We start from the raw sequence: 22842 nt of genomic DNA on the forward strand, positions 1-22842 counted from the left end.
ACATGCAGCATGTGGGGAAAATGTTTGAAATAAATGTTTAAAAAGAGCATAAAAATTAATTTTATCCATTATAGCAGACAAGTCTATAGAAACATTATTTACCTATAATCAATGGTGGAAATGCCAGAAAACAAAAGTTCCATATATAAATGAAGGCTAATAGACATTTTAAATGTATATAACCTTAAATTGCTATTCTAACCAACGTGAAATTTGTAAAAATGAATCTGTGTGGGTCTCTCTGAATAAAATTTTCTGGTGACAACAGGATAAAGTAAACCAGTTACCACAGAAATACAAACTAACAAAATTTCTAATAATGATTACATTACAAAGTCAATTAAATTTTATAAGACTCTTAAAATTTATGTAGGATGTGGGAGTAAAGGTTAATCAATGCTGAGCTCCGATATCATATCGAAGAACAGAGATGCGGTACTGAAGGATAAATACTATGTGTTAGCTGAAAGGAATACCCTGAAAATGTGGTGGCCCCAATAGCAGAGCAAAAGCCGGGTGGCTCCATGAAAAAGCTATACTCTTATTACTCATTCTAAACCCTTTTACTCTCATCACCAAAACAATCTATATCTTGTCTTAACTAAAACCTGGTACTGCCTTGGACGTACTGCTTCCCCTGAAGTCCTCTCTAATGACAATTACGTATCCTTTTTCATAGGTTGTAATATTTCTTTTTTTTTTAAATTTTTTTTCAATGTTTATTTATTTTTGAGACAGAGAGAGCCAGAGCATGAACGGGGGAGGGTCGGAGACAGAGGGAGACACAGAGTCTGAAACAGGCTCCAGGCTCTGAGCTGTCAGCACAGAGCCCGATGCGAGGCTCGAACTCACGGACCGCGAGATCATGACCTGAGCCGAAGTCGGACGCTTAACCGACTGAGCCACCCAGGCACCTCATAGGTTGTAATATTTCTAACTACTGATTACTTTTTTGGGAACATTTCTCTTCTACTTTGACTTAAAAGCTTTACTTATCTTTTTGCAGCTTATGACTTCTGGCTATGCCAACATACGCTTCTCCTTTTCTGCCCCTTTCTTTATATCATCTAGTGACCTCATGGCTATTGACTCATTCACTCAAGTCTTTAGGAGCTAGCTAGGTCTTCTTTTCAATTCTCAATTCTACCATAATTCTATCAGACTTACATATTCATTAAGAAGGTCTAGCCAACTGCTTCATAATTCCAAAACTTATATATCTCTATTTACCTTCACCTTTTACTCTTTTCATCACTCTGTTCTACTTGCTCCAATGGCTATGTCTTAGAATTTGCTAACTAATGAAATAGCTTCACCACACAATCTTGAGTTTCAGTGTCATACTCTAAACCTCTCACTCATCCGGTTCCCTAAATTTGCTTTTGTACTAAATGGTATAGTTTTCCAACTTTTTAATTTCTCTACACTCTCCTAGTCTATCAGTTCCTGTCTTGACTTTTCTTCCTTCTTGTCTAGCATTGACATTTACATAAACAACCTTAATTTCTTTCCATTGCTGTTTTTCCAATAGCCCTGTCCATCAAAATTCCCATTCTCCACAAATGCTACAATCTGACTTCTGTACCTACAATTGGATCAGCTCAGTTCTGCTAGAAAAGAACACACTACTCTCCTTGCTGGTGTCTCTTGGACTTGTCCCTCAGTTGGATCTATGGAACTATTCATCAACCCTTTAATTTGTCCTCTGTCTGCTACTTTCCCTATTTTCTTCAGCAGTTCTTCCAAATCTTCAAATCCAATCTCCAATTCAGCCTCCAAACTTTTATATTCTGCCTCTTATGTGTTTGAGAAAATTATGACCATCAGGTAGTGATGACCACTTCCCACTCCCAATCTAAAAACTTACCTATTTTCCTATCTGTCTTTTTTCTGGTTTGAGCCAATCCATCTATGCTTCTGACCCAAACCCCTCCTGCATCTTCAGGGTCCCACTCTAGTTAATCTGTGCATTTTCAGTACTTTATCTTCAAACACTCCTTCCCTTCAGACCATATATGTGATCAAATCTCAAATCTACTATGGAGACTGTGAAGTCATAAACACACCCAAGATTTACCACAAATGGAAAATAATACGACGGACAATCAGTTAACTCAAGAGAATAGCTCATTTACTGATTAACAGAGTCTTTGATATATATAGAGTTCACAGTTTCAGGCCAACACTTATATTTACATGCAAAGGAGAAATTTGGGGCTATAAAAAAAGAGAACAGAAAATCATTACCTTTTCCTGAGAATAACGTCTGTGTTTTATTCATCTTAAGAACCCCGGTGATGTGGGGGCGCTTGGATGGCTCAGTCGGTTGAGTGTCTGACTTCGGCTCAGGTCATGATCTCACTGCAGGAGAGTTTGAGCCCCCCGTTGGACTCTGTGCTGACAGCTCATAGCCTGGAGCCTGCTTCAGATTCTGTCTCCCTCTCTCTCTGCCCCTCCTCTACTGTGTTCTCTCTTTCTCTCTCTCAAAAATAAATAAACTTAAAAAAATAAAAGAACCGTGGTGATGTGAAAAATGTATGCAAGAATTTTTTAAAAACAGAGATAAACATTTTAGGGAAAGGTAGCTCTGAAGGAGAAATGGAATAGAAGAAAATATGCTTGACAAACTAGACTCAAAACAGTGTATCATCTGCATTTATCACTACTATACTCATTTATTGAAGAAGCCACATACAGATTCATTTTTTTGCAGATAATTTTGAGTATTTTTAAATGTTTGTGGTTTTTCTCTTGTATTTTTTGAGTTTTTCTTTTTCTTTTTTTTTAAGTAGGTTTCACATCCAGCGTGGAGCTCAACATGGGGCTTGTGCTCACGACTCTGAGCTCAAGAATCAGATGCTTGACCCACTGAGCCACCCAGGCGTCCTATTTTTTTGAGCATTTTTAAAGATATAATTCCAAAATTCATCTTTTTAAAGTATATAATTCACAAATGAACTACTTCAGAGAAATTGACTACTCATTTTTTATGCTATTATCATAATGAGCTCAAAAAGATAAAAATTTCCTACTAAACTAATCTTCATAAGAGATAACAGATTAATTTATGGAAGCGGAAATAGGATTAGGAAGAAATTGACAGATTTCAGAAATGAGTTAGCATCAGAATCAATAAGATTTGGTGACTGGAGGCCAGGAATTGTGTTCAATGGAGAAAGACTAGTAAAGAGTGATGTGCAGGTTGCTACTTGGGCAAATGTGAGAACATGGGTACCGTGAACTGGGAAAGAGAGTACAAATGGAAAAGCAGGTCATTCACTTTGGTTGCTTGTTTGGTGAGGGGTGTGATGAATTTAATTTCACATGTTGAGCTTGGTACGTCTCCTGGACAGACAAGAAGATGGACAGAAGAGGACTGGATGGATCTGGCAGTTGAGTAAGAAAGAGATCTTGGCTGGAGGTACAGATTTGGAAGTCATTAACATATAGATGCTACTTGAAGCCATGGAATTTAAGTGCACTGACAAGACAGACTGTGTAGAGTAAAAAAAGGGGGGGGGGACCCCCAGGATGACATCCTGGAAAATATCAACATAAAAGCATACAGAAAGCTCACAGAAAACACCAAGGTGACCAAAGAGATGAATGCAGAGTTAAAGGAGTGTACAATTACAGAAACTCAGAGAAAGAAGCATTTCAAGAAGAAGAGAATAGGAATGGGGTCAAATTCTAAAAGTCTACACAATAAAATATGAAAACGGTTAAGATTTAGTACCATATATAACTTGAGGCAGTTTCAACAAAAAGTTTCAGAACTCAAAATTATAGTAAAATAGAAGTAGAAAAGCAAAGCCTCAACAAGGAGGCAAAAGTGAGGTTGTCAATTATTATGTGTAATATAATGTAGTTCAAGAAATTGAATGGAATTAGATTTTGGCTATGAACTTGAACTTCCTGATAGACTAGGTAAAGAGAACATACAATGGGCTGCACTGTTTTGTTTTCTGTAAAGCAGATATATCAATTGTTTAGGAGAAATATTCATAGAATTTTAAAAGAAAGTTTTCCATGGACTATTTTTAAAATGGATGAGTGGCCCTGGAGAAAATATCCTCAAAAATGAATTTACAGCTAACGCACAGTAATTCTACCTGGCAGTATCATTTAAGAACTCCCTACGAGCCACTTCTATTTAACATTGTAGTGATGGTCTTAGCCAGGTCAAATAATCAAGAAAAAGAAATAAAAGACATTTAGATTGGAAAGTAAGAAGTAAAACTATCTTTATTCCCAGATGACACGATCTCTTATATAGAATATCCTAAGGAATTACCAAAAATATTTTAGAGCTAATAACTGAAATGCAGCAAGGCTGTAGGATATAAGATCAATATACAAAAATAAATTGAATTTCTATATATTAGCAATGAACAGTACTAAAAGGAAATTAATAAACAATTCCATTTACAGTAGCACCAAAAAATGCTTAGAATAAATTTAACAAAAGAAGTGCAAGATGTGTACACTGAAAACTATAAAACATCATTGAAAGAAAGTTAAGAAAACATAAATAAATGGAACATCTCATGCTCATAGATTGGAAGATAATATTTTAAAATGGCAATAGACCCCAAATTAATCCAATTAAACAAATCCTAGTCAATATCTCAGCTGCTCCTCCCCCCCTCCCCCCAACTGACAAGCTGATCTTAAAATTCATTAGGAAATAAAAGCAACCAAAAAGAAAGGATAGATAGCATCATAACCACCTGGGGTATTTGTTTTAAAAATGCAAATTCCTGGGCCCCACCCCAACGTACAGAAAGAAAATTCTAAGAGTGGTATTTACATATTTTAAAGTTTCCTTTTCATGCACAATCAATAAACAGAGAAGTTACTGGAGCTTTTAAGATTTCAATAGTATTAACTAGAAGATAGATAGCTTTAATGAGAAAGAAACAAAACAAAACACAGGACATCAGTAATACATAAGCAGAATGGCACAGTCCATCAGTACGCCATATGGGATGAGTTGGCACTCAAACATACTTCTAGAAAAATGAAAAAGTCAGCTTGATCAATGGAGTACTAAATACTGATCACCTAAATGTTGGAAACATCTGCCAAATGATGGAAACTTACGTTGAGCTGTTTGTTCTACTAGTGGTTGGTTAGTCACAGAACCAATGATCTCTTGAGCTCAAGATAATAAAGGCAAATCATCAATCTAACAGAAGATGCTTACTTTCCTGGTGGCTGTGCACTATGTTCACGTAAACTATGGCAAGGCGTGTCAATCATCCATTCCTCTAACTGACAAGCAAAAAAGCCCAGACCAAGTAGGTAGGTTAATGTGACAGAGTCAGGATGAGAATTCAAGTATTTTATCCTGCTTGCCATTCTAAAAGTTATAAAAACTTTTAGCTAGACAATTTAGATGGCTAAAGTCACTTAAAATCAGCTCTTCATGAATATTTGAATAGATGCCAAACTTTTTCCTTTAAAAAATGACCCTAACCCCAAAACATTCTCTTTAAAAAGAGAAATTATAATTCTCCAGCCTTTATAGACATGCCTGAGAAAACTAAAAATTTATAGGGAACAACTTTCTTGAATTTTTTCTTTTGGCTTGTATCCTTAGAACAAAACCTGGAGGAATAGATGGGTCTCATTTGATTGTAAAGTTACGAATATTGTTGGTGTTGCTAATACCATACTTTTCAGTATTTGTTTTTTCTATCTTCCATTGCAGATTTATTAAAGATATCCTCCTTTCTGTGCCAAATTCCTTCCTCAAATATGCTTGTGAATTTGTTTAGGTATACTGATGGCATTTTTTTTTTTGGATATGAGCTATCCTTAAATGTCCACTCACACAAGGCTAAGAAAATGATTCACTCTCAGGCTTAGATATTTAGAAATGCTTAATTTCATTTCTATCCCCAGGTTTTAGTACAGTGCTTGAGATGTTTTCTGAATAAGTTTTGGTTGAATAAATGATTTCCCCTTGCCTCTGAAAACTTCTTTTTTTTCCTGAGCCAGCGTACCACATATATATGGTATATAATCAGCAAATGTATAGAGATATAAAATTTAGAACATACTCACATGGATATAGAGTGAGAAAAAATATTTTCAATGGTTAACATAATTTTGTATTTTCTAGAGTTTACCAAAAAATCATTAATGATATAGGGGCTTAATCAGGCTTACATACATATATGAGTATAAATATCTAAATATGAATATATTTATTAACCAACTTTGAAAAATTTTATATTTAAATATTTAATGAACCTTTTTGAATTTACTTTTTGCCATTCATTTCCTACTTGTATATTCAGAAAAGACATCCTCTAATGTGACTACTAGACCACAAACAACATAATTCTGTATCATGCAATGATATCTAATTACTGTAATGAAAAGAGCAACTATAATGGATTTGCTTCATTGCAGTTGCTGTGTTAATATTAAGTTCTAACAATGTTATAAATACTTAAACTCTGAAGTCATATTTTTTTCCTGTATAAAACTTGCATTACTGTTTAAAAGGCATAAAATGTCAGTGGTGTATTATGGAATAAGATTATTTCCAATAATGTTGTGTAAGCTCGTACGGTTTTTTTTTAATTTTTTTTTTTAACGTTTATTTATTTTTGAGACAGAGAGAGACAGAGCATGAGCGGGGGAGGGTCAGAGAGAGGGAGACACAGAATCTGAAACAGGCTCCAGGCTCCAAGCAGTCAGCACAGAGCCTGATGCAGGGCTTGAACTCACGGACCGTGAGATCATGACCTGAGCCGAAGTCGGCCGCTTAACCGACTGAGCCACCCAGGCGCCCCTCGTACGTTTTTTTTTAAACAACCTAGGATTGTGTTCATCAACTTCCAAAACAAAATGTTACTGGGAGTACTCAGACATATTTCCTCTCAATAAACATTGTTCATTTTATTCTAAGAAATGGAAGCGAATTCAAGATCTTACATTGTAATAATTAGTGACACCAAATGTTTCCTACAAGTAATTGCAGATGACATTTTGTGCCACCTTATAGAATATATGTTCCCTAGAGACAGTAGCCTGGCTCCCTTTAGTTTATAGTTTCAGAAGTCTTACATAGCCACTTAAGCTGAGTACGGTGCCTTGACGACTCAGATTGCTAGGAATATACCATCTTTCCCTTTCTCCTGCAAAATAATGTACTCTTTCCCTAAAGAAAATGATGGAGAAAGTAATATTAAAAATTGAGAATTTAAAGTTAAAATCTTCTCCAAACCCCTGCCCACCAAGCCAGGCATGTTAGACTTTTGGGCTTGTGTGTTCTCCTCTACACAGTACATAGAAAGAGAAACACAGTAGAGAGCTACATTTTGCTCTGCTTTTGGAGGAAAGGAAACTCTCTGTCTATATTTTCCAAGGAACCTTGGGAAACTTTTCTCTGTGAACTAATGATGAAATTATCCTATGCCAAACAAGTCTTTTTTTTTTTTTTTAATGTTTATTTATTTTTGAGACAGAGAGAGACAGAGCATGAGCAGGGAAGGGGCAGAGAGAGAGATGGAGACACAGAATGTGAAGCAGGCTCCAGGCTCTGAGCTGTCAGCACAGAGCCCGACGCGGGGCTCGAACTCACAAACTGTGAGATCATGACCTGAGCTGAAGTCGGACGCTTAACCGACTGAGCCACCCAGGCGCCCCCAAACAAGTCTTTCTTAACAAACCAGTGTAATTATCAAAAATTAGATAAGTAATGAAGTAGATTTGAAATTACTAGTTTTGACTCAAATCACAACATGCCAAACTTAGGATTCCTCTTATGTTTAATATCTGTTATACAGGAAATTTCATAGATTACAGATATAATTAAATATACCAATCTGAGACAAAAAGTGAAGTGTCATAGACTAAACCACTGAATTGTATACTGATGGGGTAAAAAACTGCCCCAATTATCTTTCTTATTAATCATGAGTACATACAAAATGAGATTGCGTTTAAATATAATAATGCAAAGTTTGACTTATAACAGGGTGTGTTTATCAAGCCAACCATGTACTAACAAATAAAATTCTGGATTGACAGCTAGAAACCCAAACTCCTCTAAGATGGACATGATTTGCAATTCTTGGTCTCTGAGAAATATAATTACAGAAACCTCATCTCCTCAGGCAGAAAAAGGAGGTTTACTGTGTATTTGTGCTGACTTTCAGTACAGTACTGTGAAGATAGTTTCAGACTCACTTGGTGCCTGTGTTATGAAAATGAAAACATAGTTGTTTTTATACCTTGCTGCTTATGTTTCCTCCTTTCTTTCCTGTCCAAAGTTCCTTCTCTGGCAGTTTCTCTAGCTGCCTGAATTTTTAGAGGGACTTAACCCAACGTGTTTGCTTTCTAATAAACCCTGGGGCATCTAGCCTTTCTTTTCAGAGTATCAAAAGAGCACTGCCCCTGATTCGCAATCTTCCTCAGTGTTCAAAACTAAGCTAGAACCCACCAGAAAACTAAGAAGAAGCAAGGGAGCCAGAGACCAAATAAAGCTTACGTTCTACTAGCAAATTTGCCAATCGTTTTAAAAGTTTGTTTCCAGTGTATAATATTTTTTATGAAGTAGGCTAAGTTTTTTCAGGCCCTTCAGAATCTCATTTTAAAAATTTTGACTCTACAAATGGAGAAGATATGCAGCAATTAACGCTAAAGGAACTAAGGGAAATTTACATTTGATTCAGCTGGTCATAAAGAAAATTGAATAAACCAGACCCTCAGAGTTAGTGGATATAAATTAAAGGCTGTTTCATTAGTCAATCTATTTGATAATAATTTGCAATATATGAATTAGTTGTATTAGAAGCTAAATAGATAAAACACAAGAAAATAAACCAAATGTAAATGGCAAAATAGTCTTTAGAACTAGGACAAAAGGCTACATTACTAATGGGAAGTGTCTACAAAAATAAGCAAATTTTACCTGTCATCATCTTGTGACAATCGTCTTTGCAAATCCTCTTTATTCCACTGTTCTTTTTCTTTCCCTTGCTCAGGTATATCTTGTGCTTTTTCCTCGTCTCCTGATTCTCTGTTTTTCTCCTTATTACTTGTTTTTGTGATCTCTGTCCCTTTCTCATTCTCATTAAGTCTTTCTTGCTTTACCTCTTCCTCCTCATGAGCTATCTCTTCGTGTTTATCCCCTTCTTGCCCTCCCTCTTCTACTCCCTTTGGCCTTTTGAAAGCAACACAAATCGAAGGCATGCAAATAAACACAAACAAGAAAGAAAAAGTCAAGAAAAAAAATGCACATGAAATTAAACAGAAATGTAATGAAAACTACTAAAAACATAAATAAAAACTACATCTTTTAAACACTGAATACTTTTCTTTCCAGTGTATACCAGAAGCAAGCACTGTGTAAGCAACACTTAGTCATAATTGTTTTTATAGCATATTTTCCTGTCACAAAGTTGCACAGAAAAAGGTGGTGGTCTCCATTATAGATTTTTTTTCTGATGTAATGGGAGTAAAGAAATAAATTAGCTTAGGTGCCCATCAAATCTATAGGTCAGGTGATAAGTGAGAATTATAGTAACATATGCTACATTTACAAATTTTCTTGAGAGGCTGAGGAATTTCCCATGCCCTCATAATGGTGTCAGGAGAATGGGAGACCATCCTACTAAAAAAGTAATGTTCTTATGTATTCTGAATCATGGAAGTATATTCAGCTAGGTAAAAAGCCCTCCAAAATATCATTTTTCATATTCCTTGGAACATTAAAAAATCCAAGTCTTCACTTACCCATCACTTTCATTTCAGTAAAGACAGAATAGTAACAGAATTACTTTCCGAATAGCAAACATGAAAAAAAGAACTAATGATATCATACCAAGTAGTCTAGGAAGAAAAATGTTATATGTTCTATAAAACTTCTCTGTGCCAGCAGTCTGAATATAGACCAAAATATAATACAAAGCGGTATGTTCAGAAGTTCTTCCTGTCTTCATGACACGTATTAACCTTTCGAAGGAAATGATTTTATGTTGACCCAAAGAAAATAAAAGACCTAAAATGTGTTGAAAAGAATTTCCTGCCAAAATCCCCTTACTCACCTGATTTTCTTGTTTCCTCTTGGCCGTTCTGATTGGACGGACATGTAGCTTGTGCTACTGAAACGAGAAGCACTGCTAGTCCTGGAAACCGCGGATATATCACTTACATCACTGTCCGAAGATTTAGTGGAAATATTATCTGCCCCTCTATGAGGATCCCATCCTGATCGGTACTGTTAACACAGATGGACAAACACGCAGAGGTTGTCAGTATTACTGCACAAAGCAATTATTAGCTTCTCCTACTTCAGCACTTTAATTGTCCACAGAGGATACTGCAAAACCCCACTCAGTGGCATAGAAAACAAAAGTGAATGGCAATTATCCTAAAAGAAAAATTCAATTTATATGAAACCCTTGTTTTTAGCAAAGGCAATTAGAGCATTTTCACCTCCCCCCCCCCCCCCACCCATGAAGGCCATTAAAACAGTTTCACAATAGCAATGGCCCCGGGGAAGAACATTTAGGTGAAATCTGGGAAATAAACATAACATAAGGAAGCAGAATTGTTTTATTCTGTACAAAATTTGAAAAAAAAAAGTGTGATAAGGTTGCCATTGTAACTTATAAAGACCAATTTTAGTAGCCATCAATGTTCTCTGAAATCCATTATGCTTCACTGAAAACCTAGAGATAATGTAAAATCTAATTATTAAAGCACTAACTTTTGAACGGAAAGCCAAGAAAAAAGAGAGTTGAATTTTTGGGTGGTTGCTGGAATTTTGATGAATCCTAGAAATACTAGAAAAGTCATTATTATTTACAATAGTTCAAACTTCCTGGAATTGAAATAACCGAATAGTTATCTGACCCAGCCAGCATGCAGGGTGTTATGGGTGTTCAAATATTCTGGTAAGTTGAAAACCGTCATAAATGCTTTATGGTAATGACATTTGGGGTGTAAAAAAGAATAGACTTTGGAGTCTGGAAAACCTGGAGTGAGAAAAACTCTTACTAGCTAGGTAAACTTGAGCAAATTATTTAATCTTTAAAAGTCTGTTTATAAAATAACAGGGATAATATCTTCCTTTTGGGGTTTTGAAAATTAGAAATAATGCATGTCTGCTATCTAATAATACAAATAAATACAGTATTATAGCTGTATCATTACTAACTGATGGCTATTAATGGGTTAAGAGAATATCTGCTAATAGAGTTTTATTTATTTATATGTACTTCAAACATAATGTTGAAACATCCTTATTTGGTCAGTTTTGCAATGGAGATTATTCTAAGCATAGACACTAGCAAATTTCACAAAGCCTTAGAAAGATGATTATCTTATATAAACAATTTACTGTGATTTGAAGAATCTTTACCTAATAAACTATCCTGTAAGAATAACAATTCACTGCAAATATTAGAGAGATATAAACATTCTGGCTAAGATAAATTGAATGGCAATAGGGTATAGTATAAACATTAAATCAGATTCAAATGATCTGGATTCTTTTCCCCCCAGTATCTCTCTGTGTCTAGTTATATATTTTTGAGTTAATAACTGATCCTTTTCTTCAAATGTAAAATAAGGGAATTATTTTTAAGGCTCCATAAAATTTTAATAACCAAATCCTTAATCTAGAAATATACTTTCAAATTAGGTGAGATACTGGCCTTTCTTAGTCCCTTTTAACTTCCCACTTTGTTGGATAAACTCTCACGTATCAAAAAACATACACACTTAAGTTCTGCAAAACTTGCTGCCTTGTTTTCAGGAAGTATCTGTGTAAATAGAAACCTCATGCTGATTTTAAAGGTAATTACTTATTTACAGTGAATTTATTTGGAGAACATTTGGTCCACGATATCTTTTTCAAACTGAAGCCACTTTAAAATAGTAAAAACAATTTAATTTAAGTGACAGTGTTTTCAGCCATTGTGTAGAATAACATTTCAATGGGTGGATCCAACATTATCTAAGTTAGCCAGTGCACACAAAAATGTACTGAAAGCAGATGAAAAACCCTAAATTTTAATTCTAGGAGGTGGTGAGAAATAATAAGGTACTAAGAGCACACGCTTTGGAGTGAGACTGAATTGTTGATCTGAATTTTGGCCTCACAAATTATTAAGTTTGTAATCTTGGGCCAATTGCTTCTGTATGTGTTAAAATACAGACCGCTGTACCCATTTCCTAGGTTTGCTGCAAGGATTAAGATAATGTATGTAAAAAACACTTGGCACAATATCAACATAGAACAAGTGTTTAATAAATGACAAATGATGATGACGATGATGGTGATGATGATTAGATAGTAGTTGAATACTGTTTCAGTATCAATTCCAGGTACATCTTCACTGAAAAAAATATTGGGTAGAACCAACAATCAATATATTATTTTAAGACTGCTCTAAGCCAAAATAAGAATATAATCATTTCTACATATGTTCAAGAGATTCATTTCAGAACATATGTTTATAAAAAAATTAAATATTAAAGCAAACTTTTCCACTGACTCCTAGTATGTCCTCAGGTCTCACCTTCCCCATTTGATCAGCTTCATCCACATCCCATGATCTTACCAGCGACTGCTGATTCCCAACTACAGGATGAGAAATAGCTTTATCTCGGCAGGAAATACATGACATTTCTTGACTGACACAGAAGATGCCACATTTTTAATATTTGTTTCTAGTACTTCATTTGATATCCAAAGCCAACTTGTTCCTGTGTATCCCCTGTCTCCCTGATTGGTTCTTGTCTGATTGCTATGCCTTCATTTCTGAAACCTACATTTTACTTGACTTTTGTATTTCACTAGTTAGGATTCTGACTTTGCCTACTCTAACCTTTGTCTTTTTAAGTTGTCATGACTTTTGCTTCTGTTGCTATGATTCATAGGTGCATACAGGCTAGCCTAAGGCTTAAGAATTTGGTTAAAAAAAACCACGTGGGGTACACTGCACGTATATTTGGTTAAGACCTCTTAGATAATCTAGTTTGCTCAGCTAAAATTTTGGAAATGAAAAATTTAGGGAAAGATAAGTTTCCACATACTATATTATAGGTTTATGCTTTTATAGAATTCAACATGCTACTTCATGTTAAAGGGGTACGTGTGTATATGTGTAAGTGTGTTCATGTCTAATTTTCATACCCTTTACTAGAATATAAGCTCCTGAAGGCCAGGATAATATCTTCCTTATTCTTGTAACTCTTTTAGCACCTAAGAGTCAAAGATTTAATTTAATTAAACTCTATGCCTTAGTTTTCATACCAGTAATATAAGGATAAATCCCTTTGTAAGGATTTTTGTGAGGAGGAAGAGACATGATATATTTAAAATACTCAGTAGTGCGCTTAGCACATAGCAACTGCTCATTTCCAGTGCCTAAGCAGAAAGTCATTAAATAAAAAGACACTGAATGGAAAAGTTTATATAAAGAAAGTATGCAAATTAGTCAAAGCTCTAGTTTGATGAGGATTCTACTACCTTCTCAAGGCTTGCATTAAGTGCATTTCTCTGTCTACTTCTAAGCAACTGATATGTTTACCTTTGGGGTATGGCTCAAGTTTCCATTACAAGTTTACATATGATAAACAGAATGAGAAATACAGAAAGTGAGAAATAATGGGAAAAATATTTTTATGAATAAAACTTCAGAAGAACATATTTTGAATATACTTAGAATATCTTCATATATACATACAACTCCAAACCCCCCCAGAAATCAAAGTAATAAATGACCTAATACTAGAGTTAACTTTTAAAACAATTCATTTTTTAAAACAATTTCCTAACTATATTTTTTCTTTTCCTAAAGTATGGTAAACAAAAAGTTTATAATTTAACAGTGAGATAGAAGCAGCTACATTATTATTGTACCAAGGTAGTTATGAATGCAAATAAGTTCATTTATTTAGAAAATGGTTGGTGTTGTCTTGGCACTATACAATAAAAAATGTTTTCAACGATTAGCATGTATTAGTTTACAGCTGACAGATGAACAATGGATGATATGCTCACCATTCTCTTTAATGGAACGAAAACAAAGAAGATTTATTGCATAGGATTATACAATCTCAGCTGAAAATTGTGCCCTGATTGGGATCATTAAAATCTTGGAAGAGAGTAAGGAAGCTTTTCCCGACAGCATTTTGATGTTTTGTACATTACTATTAAGCACATCATGAACCAGAAAAATTTACAGGAAACTATTATTCTTCAGGATGTTCCAGACTCTAAAGAGTTCCTAAGTGGCCTAGAAAAGTTAATGTCCTCCCTATTTATCTAACATTAGTGGAAAGTAATAGCATATCATCAAAGCTCTATTAAAAGGAAAGTTATTATTAAAATTTTAGAATAATATTCTTGAGAAAAAAGTAAATTCAAATTTCTAAAATAAGATTTTCGTTTTTCCAGTATACTTATTGGAAGCTCTTAGATTAGGTAATTTCCTAGTTTGATTTCTCTAACAGCCATTTCACCAACTCATGTTATTTGAGCTTTGTACGTGAACTTCTTGCACAAAACACAGGGGTGGGATTATGAGTTCCTTTGAACATTGCTCGTTACCAGAAAACTGCCATGTTGTCTAAAAATCTAGTCCAAGGATTGGTTATTGCAAAATACCAGGCACTAAAAAAGTCCAAGTTTGAAGAAAAAATGTTTTATGTCATCAAGAAATAGTTGGAGGAATATTCATATCACATTCAGAGTAGATCATAAGATTGGGAAAAAATAGGGCAAACAAAATCTTTGGAACACAGAGAAGCTGAAGTTCTGGACAGGGCTCTTGACACCAGTCTTGGGGGCTAGAGGAGACAAGAACAGAGCACGGGGAGTCTTCGCACTGTGGTCAATAAAATAATCATGTCAGCAAGAAGATGCTATCCTTTGCGCTAACCGATTTTTATAGGATTTCAGATCATAATTCAAAGAGAGTCCTGTTGTTTCTTGATAAGTACCACAACTGCAGGGACTCTCCCTTTGAGGAGCTACTTCCAGATAATTTTCCTTTTATCCTAGCTAAGGCTCTTATTGGTGCTTGATTTGAATGTTGCACTGTGTAAAAATCTATTAGAGATAATTTTGTGTAGATAGGACTCCTCAAGAGGGTATTGCATGATAAGGTCCACACTTGAGAGGGAGAAGGAAGTGAGGAAAAGCTACAGAAAATTGAAGGCTAATTTAAGATTCAGCCTTGTAAATAATATTCTGCAAATGAAATTCCCACTAGAAAACTCTTCCTTAATTCCTTCAAGGAGAATTAGTTACTGCCCTGTGTGTTCATAAGCTACTTTCCTCATGCTTTTCTCACAGTTTTATCACGTGTGTATCTCTCTCCCCCCCACACACATAATGATCTACCTATCTATCTTGCTAGATTCAAAATCTCTGAGAATAACTGTCTTAATATTTTAGTATGTATCCCCATTATCTAGATCCTTGCCTGGCATATAGTAGCAACTCAATAAATGTTTAATGAGTAAAAATGAATGGAATGGTTGTTTTATCTGGACAGTATCCTAGAGTATTATCTCCAGTATGAAGCATCAAGTCAGAGTATAAAATACTGTGGTAATAGCTGAATAGAGTTTAGTCACCTGACCCTTTTATTCTCCATGGTGGGTATAGGCAGTGGTGCACTGACATATGGTTAACAACCAGGTATCCAAGAGTTCTGATTTACAGAGTTTGCTAATTTCTGAGGAACAAATACTCCCACTATGGCTGCTTTCAAGTTACTAAGTTACCAAGTGCAGATTTGGTGTATACTACCAAGCATGGGGTTTAGAAATACATGCATTGTTTGTACGATTCCCTGAGATTAATCTGGAGACAATGAGTAGGGGCAATAAGATGTCCTATCTGTACAATTACTCATCCAGGGAAATCTTGTGAAAGATGGAACAGCAAAAAGAGCTTAAGGGAAAAAACTGTTAATAATAAAAAGAGTAGCCGTTAGCCTATAAGCCAAAACATACCAAGGAGCCAAGTGTCTTTTGGTCTCAGGAAAACTTGTAAGCTTAATAATTTTTCCTGGAGAATTTGTAGAGAAGGAATTATTGCTAGTAGTCAATTATGACTCTCTTAATTTAGAGCTCTGGGGGAGCTCTGTATCTATTAGCAATCAGCTGATCTCATCACCTGTTATTTATTTCCATTAACTTCTCATAAGTTTTAGAAACGGAAATGCCAGTTCTGCAATGAAATTCCAGGTTTACAGATCTCAGGTAGCTACAGAACTCATGTTTTTGCCCTTAACAAATGCATTTATCACTTTCTTCCTCAGAATCCATAACTCTTCACCCATTCTAATCTACTGTTTACTGAAATTGTTCTTAAAAACAAACAAAATGATCAATAATATCCTAATTTACCAGCCGGTAGTGTCTTTAGTTTTCTTCTTGCTTGATTTTGCTGTCACATCTAGTATTATTGAAGCCCTCTCTCCTTCTGAAATGTTTCCATAAATGTCTTCTCAGATACTGTCACTCATGGTTTCTCACCAGTCTTCCTCACTATTCCTATTCCTTCTTAATCTCCTTTGCCAGCTTCATATTCCCTGACCTGATTTTAAATTATATTTTCCCCAAATTTTGATTGTTAGCCTTTTCTTTTCACTATGAATATCTCCCCCCTTTCCCCCCAGAATGATCCAATCCATTATCTATGCATTTTCACTACCACATAATGACTAATAAATCCTTATCATCTGCTCTCACTCATCTCCCAAGCTTCAGACCTGTATTTCCAGTTATTTCCAGGGCATTGTGCATATGCTGTTTTGCAGGTACATCAAATTCATGTGGCCAAAACCAAATTTATTCTCTTTCACCCCAAACCAACTATTCATGTATCTCCCATCTCCTATAATAGGCTCAATATTGAACTAAAACATAGAAAATGTGTAAGTTATCTTTGACTTCTCCTTCTTCAATATTGTCCACTCTAATTAGTCAAGAAATATCACTTACTAATTTTACGGTAACAAATATCTGGATATTTAGCTATTAGAAGTATACGAATGGGTTTCTGGCCTTTCATGTAGGTAACTCAAGTTTACCACACCTATATATTGGTCTCAGTTGCTGCTGAACGCCTACCAATATTCTTTCTCTTTTTTTGTTCTTTACTAAAAGAATCCAGATTTATTTCAGTAGTCCAACAATGAGAACAAAAACAAACAACTTCATTTTCCAGGATTCCTTGTAGCTAGGGTGATCATTTGACTTGGGTCTGGTCACTGTGAGGTAAGCAGGAACCAGGGACTGGGGTTGGAAAGAGCTACTACTTTTCTGATTACAGTGGGCTGACTCAGCTGGGGTGGCCATTTGCTTTTCCCTCTTTTTTTTTTTTTTTTTTTCAACGTTTATTTTATTTTTGGGACAGAGAGAGACAGAGCATGAACGGGGGAGGGACAGAGAGAGAGGGAGACACAGAATCGGAAACAGGCTCCAGGCTCCGAGCCATCAGCCCAGAGCCCGACGCGGGGCTCGAACTCATGGACCGCGAGATCGTGACCTGACCGTGAGATCGTGACCTGGCTGAAGTCGGACGCTTAACCGACTGCGCCACCCAGGTGCCCCTCTTTTTTTTTTTTCTGATTAGAGTTTAAACATGGGCAGAGGGGTGCAGCAGTCATTCTGTGACAGTGAGCATGAATGTCCTACACTAAGAACAGGGAACGGGAAGTTTGGCTCCTTAAACAGCAGTATCAGCCGTGGGCTGCTGTTTGGATTTCTTCAGATTCTCTTGTCAGGCTTTTTTTTGTTACAAACATGTGAATGCAAACCTGAATGGTATACCACTCGTTTTGTTCTGTGTCAGTAAAAATATTTTCAGACTTCATGGAAATGACTAAAGGAACATTCTTTCACTAACAATATTGAGAAAATCTATGATGCCTGAAAATCTATCATCTGATTTTGATGATGAGAAGCAACGTATCATAACGGCCACGGGCTATAGAGTTGAAATACACTGATGTGCAACTGCTCTCCCACTTACTGGTAGCTATGCAATCTTGGGCAAGTCTCTTAACTTCTCTGAGCCTGCTGTGAGCTTTAAATGAGATCACAGGTCTTGACACATAGTAAATATTTACCATGATAATAATGAGGCATAGTCTGTGATGAAATTAAAGAGGCTCTAGACTATGATAATTCAGTTTTCATCAACATTTGGCTATCATCTCAAACATTTTGCCTTAACTTATAAAAAAAAACTTGAAAAGGGCTGTGAAGTCTTATTATAAATAAGTCCCTAAATCCATATCTCATTTAAAAAATAAGGTATTGTCCTTTGACACCAGGTTGGCTTATTTTACGTAACGTAGGAAAACACCAAACCTGACTTGGAAATTCATGTTTTTTATTCTTGAAACTATTAACCTGGGTTAGTTTTTGTAATTGTGCTTATACTTGGCATCAAGGAAAGTTAAACTAGGGAATGTAACAATCCGTGACCATAACACTAATAATTATTAAAATGTGGATAGTTTTTATGGCTTACAAAGAACTTTCAAATATTTTCTATTTTGCTTCCTTAGTCATCTATTTAGATATATCCACATAAAGTAAATGGGTTTTCTTTCTTTTTCAATAACTTTAATGAGTCTTACATTTATTTGTATGCCCTTTATTTATTCAGTAATATCTCAAACAAATGTCACCTGAAATTTCTGCCTCAATTAAGAATATTCTCAAAGTCTGTTTTTCCACACTGTTAAATATATAAATAACAATACCCCATTTTGATATATATAATATTTCACGTATATCCAAGCTGACAGAGAGTAGAACAGAATGCCTGCTGTTAGTGCAAACCAACAAGCCCAGACTTTTCCAAAAGAGAGAAGAGTCAGTGTTAAAGCACTTATACCATCATTGTGACTAAATGCTTTTCCAAACCCTTGGATGAGAAACCTTTAAGATCTAGCTAGAATTAAGAAATATCATAAAGAAATGCTCCTTAGCCACAAGCATCCCTGATACTTGGTCCTTTGTAAATATTTTTAAATATCCCGTGGCTTATTTTTGTAATTTTGAGAGAATATTTATATTGTTTATTAGGATATAAGGTGGAGATATTATAGATATTGAGTGGCAAGCTAGCATCCCCAAAGCTGCAACAGAAATAAAACATGAGAACATAGCATTAGGACAAAGGTCCTGAGAATGTGAAGCAGGCAGAAACATGACAAAAATGAATGGACTAGGGATATGGAGAAGGCTCCTTTCCAAATAATAATACCTTAGAAAGCACAGAGTAACTCAAGGCACTTGTATCTAAGAAGATCGGGGCTAAATAATAGCCCGAATAACCACGAAGGGCTGAGAAACTTGAAAGGATGTGAGCATCGCCCTGACTTACCAAATTCAGGAATAGGGCAGATATAATTACATTCTGTTGAAAATCTGTAAGAGGCCCACTACTCTGATTCCTTGTGTTAGAAGATACAGCAGCATTAGTTGGGTTTGCATTAAGACCATTTGGGATGAAGGCAACAGTCAAAACATGGTGAGGAATAACATTTACATCTTGCTTAGACTAGAGCAGTAGCCTCTGAATAGGACTTCTGTCTCTAATCTCCCTTATAAATGCATCTTAAGATGCACTAGATTTAATATCTGTTCATATTGGTGACTTCTTCAAATATCTTCAAAGCCCATGGTTATAATGAAGAACATTCTAGATTTTTAACCGAGTGATCCAAAGCGCTCTGTAACCTAGTCCCTGTCAGCTTATCCATCCTTATCTCCTAATATGTATCGCGACTTGTGTATTTCCATTCTAAGGAACTACTAACTATTCCTTAAACATACAGCTTGTGCTCACATGCGTCTGCAACTTTGCTTCAGGTCTTCCTCTGCCTGACATGTCCTCCACCTCATGGATTATTCTATAACGTATTCCCAGGTTTCTCCAAGCCAAATGAGCATTTCTCTCCTAATGCTTCCTTTGCATGGCTAAGTTTTATTATATCAGATAACACAGCCTATTTTGTAAGAGCATCACTTATGTACCTGTGTTTCCCTCATTCAATTATGAACTCCTAGATTGGAAGGATTTAGCCTGCTTGCCTCTTTCCTTCCATCCATCCCTCCTTCCTTTGTTTCCTTTCATCCTCTCTTCTTTTTTCATTTCTCCCTCCCTTTCTCCCTTCCTCCATTCACTCAGTCCTTCATTTGATTGCTATTCAATTGATTGTTTTTCTGGAAATTTTTTTTTTCTTTTAACGTTGCAGAACCAGATGCCAGAATTACAGCTGATCAGCTTCAGAGAATTATCAGGCATGCAGTTCTGAGTTTTAGAAAAGAGGGAGCTACCAAACGTCCCCTGAGATTACAAAATATGTTCAGACACACAAGGGGACTCGCATAGAGCCACTCTTTGTTTAAGAAAAAAGCCCAGGAAAGTTATTTGATGCTGACACATACTTTTAGTTATTCGCTCATCACTGAGTTATTAAAAAGAAATCACAATATTTTAAAGTTGAAAGTGACCTCTAAGAGGATATAATCTAGCTTCTTAATTTTGAGGATGAGAAAATTAAAAAACAGTGTCGTGACTAAGTTTATGCAACTTGTTACTACTGAGGTCTTTCTATGTCTTTCCATTAAAAAATGTGTTAACTGTAATTTCATGTTCAATGGGGTACCAGGCAAGCATATAGAGAACCTAAGTCATTTCTTTTTTAAATAGTAACAGTTTGAAGTATATATTTTAAAATAAAGACTTTCTTCATTTTCTGAAATTTTTAAAACTCTACCTAAAATGACGTGTATAACCAGAATACAAAAACTGTATAAAAATAACAATACAACACAACTTGTAGCTATAATTGGATAGATCTTAAACAAACAAAACTTTAAAATAATTAAAAAAACAGTAGCTTGCAAACTAATAAAAAGATAAAGATGTTCTATGTCCTATGGAAATAACCCCTTTACATTCCATTTAAAATCAGGTCATCTTTTGGGGTGGGTCACAAAATGGTAACGGGCTTAAGAAGTAACATGTTCTTATATGACTGGACCTTGAAGACTGTTAGCTTTGCTGTGAGTATGCCTAGTCATGAAAATGACCTGAAAAGGGCCAATCTTAAAATCACAGCCATTTCTTTGTTAGTCAGGAAGCTGTATTGAACTAATAAATTTTTGTTCACCCATGAGAATGAAGTTCACTGTAAGGTTTTTCTATTACCCCTGTGTCACATGTATAATAAATAATAAAAATAACAACCATTACTGGGTGCTCCCATGTGCCACGCTAAGTTCTGTACCCTTTTACACACACTGTTTCTACCTCTTGAAGTTATCACCAGGAAAAAGTTCTTTCTCTTATAGGTTAGCTCTATTCTTTTCAGACTAAAGTATTTATTTTGCAATCTTTGAAACTGATAAAATAGAAATAATCAAAATTCCATATTTAGGAAAACATTAGTACATTTATTTTGCTAATAAATAATATCCTTCCAACTGAAAAAAAATTACAACTAATTTTTTTGTGTTTTGTATTATTATGTAATAAAGCTGTAGACATGTTCAATTAGCCAAATTGAACTGAAATTATAGGTGTAGATAGCTCCATGCTCCCTTAGTTGACTGACTGCCTAACTGACTAAAGGTTTTGAATTGAGGGTCAATTCAAACCTAGTTGTCAAATATTTCATGTGAAGTAATAGGCAAAGATATTACACATATAAATTTATTCTCTAAATCATATTATGCCGTAAGTTAATTTAAAAATATATAGATTCAATCTTTTGTGAGAATATATCTAATAGAGAATCCGACACTGATCAGAGATTACTGAATCAATTAGATGAAGGAAATGAAATATAGAATGTCTACTTCAGACCTAATTTAAAATATTAGGCCATGAAATTAAATGATTTTATTAATTAATAATGAGGTTGCCTAAAAACCAAATGTTAATACATAGTGTTTTTCAATGCAGCCTTCAAAGTACCAAGTAGCACTTTATAGATTACAAAGTCCTTCAATTTTTACACATAAAAAAGCTGGGCTGTGAAGAACTATTGGGTAGTTTATCCACAGTCTTATTACATAAGTGGTAGAATAAAAATTAGGGCCCAAATCTTCTAATTTTTTCTCAGCCTTCTTCCTACTATGATTAACTATGGACACAAACCAATAATTAAATGCCCATTAGAAAGTTTGCTTCTGACTGTCATACAAAAACCTACCCATACCTTCTCCCAAAGTTCGTAACTTGTCCTTCCCTTGGTACAAAATATTTGACATTCACCTCCTCTAAAGCTTTTTCCAAACATATGCCTTCCCTGACAGTCTAGCTTTCTCTCAGCACTGATGTCCATATTCATTCATGCAAAAATATTCCTTTGAGTGCTTAAAAGCGTTTGCCACTAGAGAGACTACCAAGATGGAAAAATATAGTCCCCATTCTCAAGAAGATAAAAAATAAGCAAATAATTATCACATAAGGCAGAATATATTTATTTTAAGAGGCGATAAATGCCATGGTTGGTTCAGAAGGTATATACGTTTTCATACTTCTCTGTTGTTTTGAACATTCTTATACATGTAATTTTTTATATGTCAATACTTAATGCTTCTAGATTATATGGAATTTGAGTTGGAAATAATGTTTCTGCCCTATTTATCACCTTTTCTTCCTTCTTTGTTTCCCATATCCTCCTTGATTTCATAAAGCAAGATCTCTCTCCTCTTGGTGACCCGTATCATTGAACCCTTGAATTCCCTGTAAGGTATTCTAGTTAACAAGCCAGCAGCTCTGGAGGCTTGATGAAAGCAAAGGTGAATGAATGAATTTCTTTTTTTCTG

General features: G+C 35.2%; 1 protein-coding gene across 1 annotated transcript in view; it reads right to left on the minus strand.

The window, feature by feature from the left end:
• The window catches only part of RIMS2 (regulating synaptic membrane exocytosis 2), a 600787-nt gene that overhangs the window by 120130 nt on the left and 457815 nt on the right, over positions 1–22842 (minus strand). Inside the window, exons 20-21 of the mRNA XM_049633018.1 lie at positions 10065–10237; positions 8930–9181 (exon numbers count right to left, since the gene is read on the minus strand). Coding sequence (XP_049488975.1) covers positions 8930–9181; positions 10065–10237 — 425 coding nt within the window. The remainder of the gene's footprint in view (positions 1–8929; positions 9182–10064; positions 10238–22842) is intronic.

This window comes from Panthera uncia, chromosome F2 (assembly GCF_023721935.1).
Source record: "Panthera uncia isolate 11264 chromosome F2, Puncia_PCG_1.0, whole genome shotgun sequence".
NCBI lineage: Eukaryota > Metazoa > Chordata > Mammalia > Carnivora > Felidae > Panthera > Panthera uncia.